At 45.5% G+C, this 14,362-nt stretch overlaps 1 protein-coding gene across 1 annotated transcript in view; it reads left to right on the top strand.

The window, feature by feature from the left end:
- The window catches only part of LAMA1 (laminin subunit alpha 1), a 159,848-nt gene that overhangs the window by 64,603 nt on the left and 80,883 nt on the right, over positions 1-14,362 (top strand). Inside the window, exons 7-15 of the mRNA XM_032654047.1 lie at positions 2,090-2,207; positions 3,103-3,281; positions 3,941-4,046; positions 6,209-6,369; positions 7,315-7,455; positions 8,477-8,650; positions 10,086-10,187; positions 10,969-11,180; positions 11,944-12,055. Of these exons, the coding sequence (XP_032509938.1) occupies positions 2,090-2,207; positions 3,103-3,281; positions 3,941-4,046; positions 6,209-6,369; positions 7,315-7,455; positions 8,477-8,650; positions 10,086-10,187; positions 10,969-11,180; positions 11,944-12,055 (1,305 nt within the window). The remainder of the gene's footprint in view (positions 1-2,089; positions 2,208-3,102; positions 3,282-3,940; positions 4,047-6,208; positions 6,370-7,314; positions 7,456-8,476; positions 8,651-10,085; positions 10,188-10,968; positions 11,181-11,943; positions 12,056-14,362) is intronic.

Genomic DNA, 14,362 nt, shown 5'->3' with positions numbered 1-14,362 from the left:
GCTTCTGAGGCTGCTGGGAGAGATTTCCCTTTCTCTTCTTTGTTCGCACAGCTCCCAGGGGCTCAGCTTTGGATTTGGCCCCGCCTCTGCATGTAGGTTGCTGGAGGGCGTCTGTTTTTCCGCTTAGACAGGACAGGGTTAAAGGAGCCGCCGATTCCGGGGCTCTGGCTTACTCAGGCCGGAGGGAGGGAGGGGGGCGGAGTGCGGGGCGGGCCTGCGGCGGCAGAGGACGGCATGACGTTGCTGCAGAGGATGGCGTGACGCTGCGTCAGAGGACGGCGTGACGTTGCAGCAGCCTGAGGCGCCGTGCGTTCTCCCGAGGAAGTTGTCCCAGGATCCCGGGAACCTGGCAGTGAGGGCCTGCACAGGTTCCCCAGAAAGCAGGTGTGGATAGTGACCTGTGCTCGCACACAGGCTTCTTGGTGGCGGCAGCAGCAGCCTTAGCGTCTCATGCCCGTTTCTGGGGTCCGCGCTTGTAGCCGCGGCTCGTGCCCGTCTCTGGAGCTCCTTTAAGCAGCGTTCTTAATCCCCTCTCCTCGCGCACCAGGAAACAAAGAGGGAAGAAAAAGTCTCTTGCCTTTTCGGCAGCTCCAGAGCTTTTCCCGGACTCCCTCCCGGCTAGCCGTGGTGCACTAAGCCCCTGCAGGCTGTGTTCACGCCGCCAACCCCAGTCGTCTCCCTGCGCTCCGACCAAAGCCCGAGCCTCAGCTCGCAGCCCCGCCCGCCCTGGCAGGTGAGCAGACAAGCCTCGGGCTGGTGAGTGCTGGTCGGCCCTGATCCTCTGTGCGGGAATGTCTCCGCTTTGACCTGCGCACCCCTGTGGCTGTGCTCTCCTCCGCGGCACGGAAGCTCCCCCACCCTCCGCAGTCTCCGCCCACGAAGGGGCTTCCTAGCGTGTGGAAACTGTTCCTCCTTCACAGGTCCCTTCCACTGGTGCAGAGCCCGTCTCTATTCTTTTGTCTGTGTTTTTTCTTTGCCCTACCCAGGTACGTGGGGAGTTTCTTGCCTTTTGGGAGGTCTGAGGTCTTCTGCCAGCATTCAGTAGGTGTTCTGTAGGAGTTGTTCCACGTGTAGATGTATGTCTGGTGTATCTGTGGAGAGGAAGGTGATCTCCGCGTCTTTCTCTTCCGCCATCTTCCCCTCGTCTCCCTGCCATCTTTCCCTCGTCTCCCCGCCATCTTCCTCTCGTCTCCTATACTTTTTAAAGGAAGGATTCCCCTCCTTCTGGCTTCGCCCTCTTTCTCTTTTTGTGGTGCTAAATCAAGGTAAAATAAAGTTTCCCTCTTTTAACATAGTATTAAGTGAAGAAGATGGCATCCTCTTTCTTTTAAAAGCTTACACGAAGCTACTTCTTACTTTTACCCAATCTTCGTAATAATTTAACTCCTGAATCGGATTTTAATTTTTTTTAATTTTTGTTTATTTATTTTTGGCTGCGTTGGGTCTTTGTTGCTGCACACGGGCTTTCTCTAGTTGCGGCAAGCAGGGGCTACTCTTCTTGCGGTGCGTGGGCTTCTCATTGCGGTGGCTTCTCTTGTTGAGGAGCACAGGCTGTCGGCGCGCAGGCTTCAGTAGTTGGGGTACCTGGGCTCAGTTGTTGTGGCTTGCGGTCTCAGTAGTTGTGGCTCACGGGCTCTAGAGCACAGACTCAGTAGTTGTGGTGCACGGGCTTAGTTCCTCCGTGGCATGTGAGATCTTCCTGGACCAGGGATCGAACCTGTGTCCCCTGCATTGGCAGGCGGATTCTTAACCACTGCACCACCAGGGAAGCCTAGGATTTTTATTATTGCTGAGAAAACAGATGAGTATCAAGAAAGTTACTAGTAGGAGCTTCCAAACCTTTCAGGTCAATGTGTCTCTTTTAAAAAGTTGTTTGTTGTTAAGCCATATGTTAGTTTTGGTTTATTCCTTCTCACTTCTGTTTGTAACCAGGTCATATGTTTATTTTTTTTCTCTAAAAATTAAATGCCAGTTTGCTTGATTGTAAACTCTTGCTGTGTATTTGACTATGATGGGTTCTTCCTAAATAAAATTAAGAAAAACATACAGGTAAATTTTCAGATGCAATTTTATATTCCTTACTGCCTAGAAATTCCAGTGTCAGTGTGAACATAACACGTGTGGTGATAGCTGCAATCGGTGTTGTCCTGGGTACCGTCAGCAGCCCTGGAGGCCCGGCACTGTTTCTTCTGGTAACACGTGTGAAGGTAAGTTCACTGAGAATTGCAAGGATGTGAAGTTTTCCCCCTTCATATTGCTTCAGTTTATGGTGACTTAACATCTGTAAGTAGTAAATAACTGGTTTTCTTATTCAAGTAGTTCACAAAGAGGCAGACTACCTTAATAAAATTTAAAGGATTGAGACCCGAATGCATTGATTATCAATTTGCTATTTCTCTAAGATTCCGCTTTCCATATATTAATTTATTCTTTATAAATTTCGATTTAAATTTTAAATAGGCAATATATTCACAAGGTTCCATTATCTACAGTATATAAAAGTGTATTTATATATTTCTGTCTCCATCCTTCCTACTTTTTATTATTTCCTGGTAAGTTCTTCCTGAAATGTTTATACAAGTAAAGCATAAGTTAATATATTCCAACACGTCACACTGTTCGTACACAGAACCTGATGTGCTATGCGTGCCATTCTAATGCATTACTTTTCTATTTAACAATATATCTTAAATAAAATATCTCCATATTAACACTATGAAATGCTGTTTTAAAAGCAGTTGCACTGAACTCCATTATATGGATGTAACATAATCAAAACAGCTACCTACCCGTGGTATTTTGCTTGTTACAAGTCCTTTGTTAACACAAGCAATGGTGCAGTAATTCACCTTTGTCATTGACAAGTGAGCAAGTCCTTCTGCAAGATATGATCCCAGAAGACAGGTTGATGAATCAAGTGGATATGCATACGTATAATTCAGATAGCTACTCCCCAATGCCTCTGAAAGATTGTTACTAAAATGACTTCTTCTATAGTTTTAATTTAATTTATAGTCATCAAAATTTACTAAAGGAGGGAAGGCTTTTCTTTATCTAGGACACGGTATCTGTATTAATTGAGATGTTAAAATATTCTCCTAGAATGCAATTGCCACAACAAAGCCAAAGACTGTTACTATGATGAAAATGTGGCGAATCAGAAGAGAAGTCTGAATACTGCCGGACAATTCAGAGGAGGAGGGGTTTGCATTGATTGCCTGCAGAAAACCATGGGCATCAACTGTGAAACCTGCGTGGATGGATATTACAGACCACACAGGGTAAGAGCGCCTCAACTGTCGCCCAGCTTTGCAGTAGAAAAGACATTCAGGCCGCCACGCATCAGTCTCAGTATTGAAGACATTTCCTTTTGCAACATTTCATCTGTATTCTTACAATATGCTGGTAGTGTTCTTCAGATATCAATTTCCTGCTCTATCCATCCTGTTTTCTTGCTCAGGGTAGGATGTTCACCATTGTTACTTAACTTGAATTGTGGGTCTACTGGCTACATCATCTGTTTTGTGATAGTAAGTGTCCCTGTGGAGAGTCAGCCAATAACTAAAGCAGCTGTATCTTGCCAGTAGGAAGTGCTCACTCCTCAGGTGACACCATATGTAGCTGTCACGGGAATCCCATGGTGACTAAGTCATAGGAGAGGCTTCTGCATGTCTCCAAGAGGTGGCAGAGTGAGGGGACGGGTAGCAGTGATAATGAAGAAGGATGACACTTTGCTAATGACGCCAGCTGCTGTCACTGTCAAAAAGATGTTTGCGCTTTTTTTCTGGCTTGACCTACACCCCCTGGGTACACAGAATCATTGTGATAGTCACATCTTGGATAAAAAGTCAATACCTTGTCACTGATATTATTCTCAATGTTAATACTAATATTGCTGTTATTTCTAGCAAGATCATCTAGGGCAACCTCTGCCTTTCAGGTGTCACCTTATGATGACAACCCTTGTCATCCCTGTGACTGTGACCCTCTGGGGTCCCTCAGTTCTGTCTGTATTAAGAATGACCTTCATTCTGACTTACACAGAGGTGAGTACTTGATTCATTTTTGTGCTTGTAATTGATGTGTGTGTGTGTCTGTGTGTGTGTGTGTGTAAGATTTGTACCTAGTGAGACTGTTACCATTGTGTAATAATTTAGTGGTGTGATTCTCTATTGATTCTTTCACTCACCAAATATTTACTAAGCACCTACTACGTGTCAGGCAGTTTTCTAGGACCTAGGAACATATATATCCTCGAACAAGATGACCAAGGTCCCTGCTCACAAGCAGACAATAAATGAACAAGTACATAAATAATACAAAGCCAGGTAGGAATCAGTGCCCTGGGCATAAAGCAAAATTAGGAATCGTGATGGGAGGGAGGTAGAGGGTGGAAATGGCAATGTTGGGGCAATGAAATGACATTTGAGAGGTTAATTAGCATTTGGCGAAAGAGGAAATAAGGCTTGGTTTCAAGTCATACATGAAACAGTAAATAGCAATCACTCTACTTAGCGCTCAGAAGACATGCAGAGCCTTTAGCATACATCCTCCCACAAAGCAATCAGATCCCCCAGTTAACTTTGTAAATGTCAGTGTTCTTTCCATTTCAAAAACTGGCAAATGGACTTGCAAATACCAGAGTCTCCTGAGGAGGTGGCATCTGTCCAGAGACCCCTGTGACCCTCCAGTGCTCCATCACTAGCAGTGAAGATGGATATTGCTCAGCAGGGAGGGATGTGCTGTCTGTGGGCCCTGCTGACAAGGGGCAGGGTAAATTACAGGAGGGAGTTGATTCTTACCTGCAACGTGTGATGAGATGCTGGGGCCGATGACAATCACCCTTGATTGGGTTCATTTTCAAATATATATCATTTCAACTTTTTTTTGGGGGGGGGGGGGGTGGTGGTACGCGGGCCTCTCACTATTGTGGCCTCTCCCGTCGCAGAGCACAGGCTCCGGACGCGCAGGCTCAGCGGCCATGGCTCACGGGCCCAGCCGCTCCGCAGCATGTGGGATCTTCCTGGACCGGGGCACGAACCCGCGTCCCCTGCATCGGCAGGCGGGCTCTCAACCACTGCGCCACCAGGGAAGCCCTCATTTCAACTTTAAATCATAGCAAATAAAAATTATTTTACCCAATTTATAGGCAAGGAAACTGTAGCTCTGAGTACTTAAGAACCTTGGCCAAGAGTACACAACTTTCAAAGCTGGCATTAGAAGCAAAGACAGTGCTTATTGCCCTCCACCACTGGCTTATGTGCTTTAAAAAAAAAAAAGAGCTTGATTTTGTGATATGATTGACTACCATACAGTACACCCATTTAAAGTGTATAATTCATTGTGTTTCGGCATATTCATGGGTGCAGCCATCACCACAATCCAATATTGGTACGTTTTCATCTCCCCATAAAGAAACCCCTTCCCCATTGGCAGTTGTTGCCTGTTTTCCTCCATCCCTTTGCCCCAGCTCCAAGCTCTAGGCAGCCACGGATGTAATTTTTCTCTAGAGATTTGCTTATTCTGGCCATTTCGTATAAATAGAACCATACGCTATGTGGTCTTTAGTGACTGGCTTCTTTAACGGAGCATAATGTTTTCAAGGTTCATCCATGTAGCACGTGTCAGTTCTTCAGTCCTTTTGATTGCTGAATGATACTCCATTGTATGCATGTTTAACTGATCCACTCATCGGTTGATGAATATTTGGGTTGTGTTGACTTTTTGTCTATTGTGAATAATGCTGCTACAAACATTTATGTACAAGTTTTTGGGAGGATGTATGTTTCCATTTTTCTTGGCTAAATACTTAGGTATGGTATTGCTGGATCTTATGGTCACACTATGCTCAGCATTTTGAAGAAGTACTAAATGGTTTTGCAAAGCTTCTGCACCATTTTACATTCCCACCAGCCTCTGTGCTTTCCATCTGTCTTGTTCTTTCTTTAAACCAGGAGTTGTCAAACTATGGTCTATGGGCCATATCTGGCACCACTGTTTTTTTATAAATAAAGCTATACCCATCTATTTATGTATTATCTGTGGCTGCTTTCAAGCAATACGGGCAAAGTTGAATAGTTGCAACAGAGACTGTGGCCAGAAAGCCTAAAATATTTACTCGCTGGCCCTGTACAGAAATAGTTGGCCAACCCCTGCTTTAAACCTCTTTTACCTTCCTGTTGGGTCATTTTGCCATTTTTCTTCGCAGGGAAGTGGCCAGGTCAGTGTCCATGCAAGGAAGGTTACGCGGGAGAAAAATGTGATCGCTGCCAGTTTGGTTATAAGGGTTACCCTGCGTGTGTGCCCTGTGACTGTAACCCAGCCGGCAGCGTGAATGAGGAACCCTGCTCCGAGGCTTGTCTCTGTAAGGTATGTGTGGAGGTTAAAGCTGCCCCAGAGTTTCCTTTGAGATTTCCTGAAAATGGGATGCATTTCATTGGCTCAGATGATCAGGTCCTAAGCAAAGCATTGAGGTGAAAGTGGAACTATCCCTTCCCCTGAGCCTTCCTGAGAAGCATGACATCATGTCACAGTGAACTGGCCACAGAATATATCCTTGGACTTAGATGGGCACCTGATTTTCTTTTTTGGTGCCTTCTGGGTGATGGCCAGATACTCCAGAAGTATTTCTGTGACTTCCTGGTTGAAACCAAATACTGCTTTTCTTAGGCCTTGGCCTAATGCCTCTTCTGTGACATCCTTTTTAAGCTTTATGTTGAGAGGAGAACCAAGTAAACACTACATTTCTAAGGACATTAATTAAAGGCAGATAGATTCTTTTGGACTTCTCTTAAAAAGGAATTGAACAATGATAAGAGATGCATGAATCTGGTGCCAGGGAGGAGTTTTCTGGCTATCTGACACTAACAACCATCTCCCCGTAATTCAGCGGACTTCTGGCTGTGTCTTGTGTTCCTTCCCATGTAAGCAGAGCCTTAGGTACGTTACATACGATGGAAAATTATCTTGAGCATTTATTAACAAGACAATTACATAGTCCTCTTTAGATTTTAAAATGCTTGAAAGATCAGCAAACATAGAAGATTTAAAACAAAGCAACACGAAAAAGCCATTTAAAAATAAGGACCAAGCTCTAAGATCCCTAGCCTCAGTCTTGACTACAAAATCCAATGATAAGTATTTCAGACTATCTGGAAATCGTGACATCATGAGGCTTCGCATTGACTTTGAGTGTCTTTTTGTTTACCTGTGTCTCTGGATCGCCAGACATTTTTCTTGCTAATGTCATGTTAATGTCATTTTAGTCTGCCTACCTATTGGTTTCAAAAGCTAATTTTTTACTCCAATTTGCAGGAGAATGTTGAGGGGAAACATTGTGATCGATGCAAACCAGGATTCTATAACTTGGAGGAAAGGAACCCCCAGGGCTGCTCGGAATGCTTCTGCTTTGGTGTCTCTGACGTTTGCGACAGCCTCTCCTGGCCAATTAGCCAGGTGGGGGAATCGTTTGAGAGCCAGGAACTGTGTCAGAAAGCGATGAGGCTGTCTTTTCTGTAACACCACTCTCATCCTTTGGACCGACGTCGGCGTGGATCAAAGGCTGCCCACTTACCAAAGTGTCACTAAAATTCCTAGATCATGTGTTTGTTCCCTCATACATTTTCCTATGGAAGCAATAGGATGCTGCGGCATTGCAGAACGCATCGTGTGTAAATTTCTTCTGTGGGGAAATGCATGGAGTTGTGGGGTCAGATCTTACCCCACCAGCCCCACCCCGGTCTCAGGCCGGGGAGCATAGCAGGACCTGGGGACATGCAGAATTTTCTAGCTCAAAGAAGCAGGCGAGGTGGGAACGCAGCAGGTGGCACAGTTTATGAGGAGAGGCAGGGTACTCCCTTTGTTTGGGGAATCGAGAATTCTGGGGGAACGAGTTCTGGGTGAGTGCTGAGTGGGTTCTAGGGAGGACAGGGTGATGGCTGGAGGTTAGGGCTAGTCCCTGACCCTCCTTCCTCCCCTCCCTCCTCCCTCCCTCCTCACCAGCGTCTGGGGAGGAGGGATTCGGATCAGTACTTGAGAATGGGGTGCGTTCCTGTGGGTGATCTCCTGTCATCTCTATGTAGATGAGAAATTGGGAGGATAGGATCTGTAGGTTGTTTTATATGGTTTCTGGCATTTGGCTAAGAAGCAGGGGGCAACAACGAAGTCAGAGTTAGCCAGAGACACCGTGTTCAATGCGTTTATTGAGTTCTTTGCTGTTTTTTAATCTAAGTTATATACCCGTGGCCTTTATGGTTTTGCTCATTATTTGCTTCTAATTGACCTGGGTTTGGGGGACGTGTGACTCGTTCTCAGGTTTTCCGGGTCCTTTGGCGAGTGCAAGGGCCACCGTGCGTTAGCTCCGTCCTCGCCGAGCTTTCTGGGTCTGTCCCTTCACGGTGAAGATACTAACACTGGGCTGGGTGAAACATAAGGTGACTTCAATTTCATGTTCTAAAATTCTTGGATCTTTTTTAAGGTGAAAGATATGTCTGGCTGGCTGGTCACCGACTTGGTCAGTTCCAGCCAGCTCCGGTCCCAGCAGGACACGCTGGGCGGGCGTCACCAGATCAGCATCAACAGCTCGGCGGTGGTGCAGAGGCTGACCTCCCAGTATTACTGGTCGGCTCCGGAGGCCTACCTGGGAAACAAGGTACTTCCAGGGCCGGTGTCTGGGGCAGAGATCTCAGAGCACATTAAGGAAGACCTTGTGTTGGCTTTTCAAGTACTGTCGTTGGTCTCTCTTGAGTTTAGCAGAATATCACACAGCGTTTACTGACACCTGATTCACACGGTCTTTTTATCTTTGTTAGACTTTACTGCATCTTTAAAATATGAACCTGTGTCTTTCTTGGCCCCGTCGAAGGTGGTTTGTTGTATGAAATCTTGTCCTCTCCCCGACAGACCTTCTGTTTTGCTCTGGTTTCCTGGGTCACCTGGGCCTTTGTGAAGGTCCCTCGCATCCCTGCCCTGTGGGGCCAGCCGTGTACCTGTCTTACCTGGTGTATAGAACACCCCTGGGAAAGGTGTGCAGGAACCCTTGCACTGCCCCCTGCTTCTTTATTGTGCTTGTTGCTCACGTGAAGTTCATGTTTAAGAGCAGGTAGAATGCTTTCCACTGTAAGAAAACGCTCAAAGGTGATTCCACAAAGTGGGAAGTTGGTGGCTACGATTTAACCTCTCCCTTCAATGACATGGTCCTGTCCCTCCTCACCAATTAGGCAGCTTCCCTCCAGACTCTGATCGATCTGAAAATATATCCAGTGGAATCTCTCTCAATACCTGCAGCTCCGTGCTCACCTTACCCAGGCCTTTGGTTTGTTTGAAGTCATGGTATGTGTAGTGTAGGTCTCGTACCGTGGTACATTTCCAGTTAATTTGATGGTTATATTTTAATTTTATAGCTGTTTTGTGTATGTTTAAGTAGTGTTTATTTTTGAAAATGATTACTTTTCCCATCAAATTATAATCTTAGAAGACATTTTCTATTTAGAATGGGATCTTATCACCAAAATTCAATAGTTTTGTTTTTTCATGTCTGGGGAGCACCTCTCCAATTTTATGGTGCAAAGATTGGATTCTGAACGTTGTACCATAGCTGGCAGAAGGAAAATCTCTCTTTTACATTAAAGGATGTCTGATCAGGAAGGAGATCCTTAGTCCTTCCTTTAGCTGATCACACGTGTTGCTGTTGCCCTCCTATAAGCAGGGTGGTGAGCCCCAGTGTTGAGATTGTAGTCCTGGATCACACTCCCTGCCCCCTAAAGTCCTTAAGTGAAATAAAGGTCTTTCGTGGGACTAGCACAAGTTCAGAGTAATTTACAGAGTAATTTACCTCGGGGTCTCTAAGAAGGAGTACATTTGTTTCTGTGCATTTAGACAGTATCCTACATTTCGTGGTATCAGTTAAACAGAACATTCGTATAACGTGCTTCCTTTCCACTGCCCTTAATATGAAATCCTTACATATTGTGGCCTCTGGGACACCTCGCAGCCTAGTTGTTGCCAGGTGGATCCTAGTGACCGTGTCCCCTTACCAAGGGCTATGATCCTTCCCCTCCGTGCTCATTGTCACTTAAACATTCCAGCTGACGGCGTTTGGTGGATTCCTGAAGTACACGGTGTCTTACGAGGTCCCAGTGGAGATGGCGGACGGTGACCCCATGTCTCACGCCGACGTCATCATTAAGGTAATTGCTTTCGCATCAGTTTGCTAGAGCTGAGGGCTTCGTGGGGCAGCAGTTTTATGACTGAAGGTGGCTAAGCGAGGCCGTAGTGGCAGGAGCTCAGGGCCAGGTGGCCGCTTTGCCCGTCTGGACTCCGCTGAGACTGGGAATTTCCAGAATTGCCTCAGGGCAGCACCTGTAGCTCTTCGCTTGCTCCTGTAGCTGACCTGTCTATTCACAATTCAGAGGGAGAGGAGTTTTTCCTTTATGTTGGGACTTCCTTTTAGGCCCTTTGGGTCCCTCCTCCCCTCCTGTAGCATCCTCCCCACGTGAATGACTAGGCAGCAGTGCCTGGCTGTGTGGGGACCGGAGATGCATTGTCATTTTTGTTCTCCACCTCTGTCCTTGTTCCTGTATCCTCACTCCCATCACAAAAAGACCCAGCAAGGCCTTGGCCTTTGCTGTACCCCTGAAACACTGTAAATCAACTATGCTTCAATTAAAAAAAAGATAAGAGGTGTCAGATTGGTTGCTTTGAGGGAAACTGTGGGCTAGTGCATGACTTTGTCTCTTTTCTGAGATCCCAGCACAGGCACAGTCTTTAGACTTACCCGAATCCCTCTGAGAGGAGGATAGTGATACGTTTTCTCTGGTCGTTCTGGACCAAGGGCTATGGACATCATTACATGTTTGCCAAAAACCTGCACACAAATGAAAAGCCATGTGGCTGAATACAAAATCTGCTTTTAGTGTTTGATCATGAAATTGAATTCTGAATATATTTCCTCTTGTTTTTAAATGTTAGGGGAATGGGCTCACTTTAAGGACCCAGGCAGAGGGCCTGTTATTGCAGCCCTATGAAGAGCACTTGAACGTGGTTAGACTCGTGCCCGAGCACTTCCGAGATTTTCATAGCAGGAGGGAGGTAGATCGCGACCAGCTGATGACCGTGCTTGCCAACGTGACACATCTCTTGATCAGAGCCAACTACAATTCTGCGAAGATGGCTCTTTACAGGTGTGTACTGAAAAGGAGAGAAAACGTAGGTGATCCTTGTCTTTATTATCATACAATTTTAAGCTGAATATACTTTACTTGATTATTTCAAGGACACAGCTAACGGAACTGTCTTGGAATTATTTTTTATCACTATAATTTTATCAAAGGCATAACAATTGTTGTCCATGGCAAATGTATCTAGTAGGAGATAGACTTGGCATTGGGATCATAAACTTTCAGGGTGGATTTTTGAGAAATGCCCAATGAGGTGACAGTCGTTAACTGTGTTGCATCTGGTTTTCACCCTCCTGATGTTAATGGTCTTAGATTTTCACAAACTATTTAAGCTCCTGAGTCCATCCTTAGTTGTTTTGTTACTCTGAGAAGGTCAGTTTCTGGCAATGCCAGGCTAAGCATACATGTTGGATGCAGCTAAAGCAAACAGAGAACTGCACATTCAGGACAATCTCTCTGACTGGAGAGAGTTCAACTGCATGGGTTCGTTCTGGAGTTCACTCTTCGGAATGGGCTTCTCAGAGCCTTCCCACGGCTGTGTATGGACAGCAGCTCGTCTTGTACCAAATGTCCAAGGCATTTCCAGGGACTAATGAACAGCTCCCAGAAAGTGTCCTGTTGTGAAAATCTTTACTTACTTACAAAAATCACATCACCATTTTGTTTGAATTAAATCTTTCTTAGGAATTCGTCTTCTTTGAGGTGTTAGATACCGTGTGCAAGTATGTAAGTCCTGTAACGGCCCTGCCTGTTTGTCTGTTTGCAGGTTGGATTCTGTCTCTCTGGACACAGCCAGCCCTAACGTTATAGACCTGTCCCTGGCCACGGAGGTGGAGCATTGCGAGTGTCCCCAAGGCTATGCGGGCATCTCTTGTGAGGTAACACTCCTCCCCCTTCCCGTCTTCTTCCTTTTCTCCTTCCTACGGGATTGGGGGAAAAGCATATTGAAGGTGATGTCATAATGCGTGTTTGAATTTTAACTTTGGAAACCCAGTGTTTCTAAACATCAGACTTTTGGAGGCTATTGGAACATTGGAAACGCATTGTTTAAGGAAATATAATTGCTCTGGGGCATCTGGGAATACTCTAAGTAAGTGTCACTGTCCTGCTTAGTCAACAGGAAAGTTGAGACACCCATGCCATATTTTGCATTTCTAAGGAGGATTGAATTTGATTGTATTTGAACATTTACCAATTACCAACATGCGACCCTGGAAAGCTTCAGACAAGCCAGGTCTTTTTGGAGGCCTTTGATGGCCCCAGGCTATGTTACTTAGGTGGGCTCTACCTCACATATGCAGTATATGAAACCATACTTGTAGTCATGGATGAAAGTAATCTGTCGCTTAAAAATTTTGAAATATTTTTTGAAATTATTTGGACATACATATTGATAGTAACTCTCTTACTGAGAACTTTCTACGCATTTGGCACTATTCTGAGCCCCTTCCATATGTTACCTCATTTAATCCTTAGAACAATCCTATGAGGTAGGCCCTTCATATACTTTCTGTTCCATAGATTAGGAAACGGAGACACAGAGAGGTTAAGTAACTTGACCAAGGTCACACAGCTAGGAAGTGGTCTTTGAACTTCATCCCTGCTAATTGCCATGAGGTCCTGCCTCTCATGAGCCCATGACTGTGATTGTGAACATTTGTCATTGGTTGTGATTTCTTGGCAAGCATTTTTACAAAGTGAGAACATTTAACCTATAATATTAGCTTTGTAGGTAATAAAGTTGGCCTAAAGTTTTGTGGTGTACATATTTAATTAAATATTTTTATTTCTATTTTAAATATTTTGTAAGATTTTTTTTGGCCACAGGGTCAGGACCAATGAACTTATTTTTACATCTCATTTATTTTTAGGACCAGCAAATGTCCATAAGTCCTAATCCCTGCGGGCCTAGTGCTTAATGGATAAATGACCCTCAGACCACCTCATAGTATGTGGATGTGGGCTTAGGGGAGTGACAGGTAGAGCAGGGACAACCGTGGAAGTGGGAGCCCAGCCAGCTGGACTGGGAGGGGACAGCAGGAAGCAGCTGCTGCTAGAGAACAAGTGGGCGGGGCTTTGTTCCTGGAAGTGCTGGTGTGCTTGAGTTCATGGCTCAAGCATCACATAGGCAGCTCAAGACTCGTTTGCAAGAGTTTGTGTTAAGTAGAAGAACTCATTCTTTTATCCAGCTGTTACTCAGCAGCTGACTTAAAGAATCAGGCAGCTACTGGTTGGGAATGGAATTTGGGGGAGCCCTGTAGCCGCAACACAGACCCCCAGGCAGCTGCCTGCTCAGTGCCTGTCTGAAGACAAGTCCACTGTCCCCGGGGGAGCCTGGCTGTGGGGCGGGGTCGTGGGGGAGGTGGCAGGGGACTTTCCCAAGGTCAGTGTGAATGAAGGCATTATATATTATTACTATAATGAAATGTTCTTTAAGAATTCTTCGGACAATAAAAGGCAAATCCACACCCCCTCCTCCCATGCCCCCAAGGGAGTGTGCCAACCTCCAAATTAATTACTCCCTGGTCTGCACTCTGGATGTGTTTCTTGTCTGCTGTGGCCCCGGGCAGCCCGTGGACATGGGTCTTGGAGGTGTGCACACCTGGTGTGGAATCACTGCACGGGTGCCATGGACCGTAGCTAACGCGCCGTGTTCCGGATTCCGAGTCTATCAGAGAGCCGATTTCTCAGGGTCGTCACAAGGGCGACATGAAGTACAGTGTCCAGGGTGGCTCCCTGCCCCTGAACGCCCATGTTGCCTGTCCAGCGCATAGCCAGAGGGAAGCTCACCTGCAACGTTTGCTCTCTTAAACTGATGCCGTTTGACGCAGACCTGCATTTAACACTTTGACGGCAACATTTACTAAAGTTTAAGCAAAAGAAAAAGTGTTGAGAGAAATAAATCTCCTTGATGGAAACAGCCTTGATTAAAAGGCTGTTACATGATTTCTAAGAATATTGCAGTGGAAAACCGCTATGATGTACGCTGACTCATTGCATAGCCATTACATTTTTGTGTGCATATTTCTACCTTTAAAACATATGAGGAACTGGATTATGGTGATGGTTGCACAACTCAGTAAACTTACTGAAAAAAAAAAAAAAACCACTGAATCGTATGCTTAATATGGGTGCATTTTATGGCATGTTTGGGCAAAAAAAATAAGTTTCCATTCATGGAAAAT

Source organism: Phocoena sinus, chromosome 14 (genome assembly GCF_008692025.1).
Source record: "Phocoena sinus isolate mPhoSin1 chromosome 14, mPhoSin1.pri, whole genome shotgun sequence".
Taxonomy (NCBI): domain Eukaryota; kingdom Metazoa; phylum Chordata; class Mammalia; order Artiodactyla; family Phocoenidae; genus Phocoena; species Phocoena sinus.
Note: the sequence above shows the minus strand (reverse complement) of the source record. Positions and strands in the feature narration are given on the sequence as shown.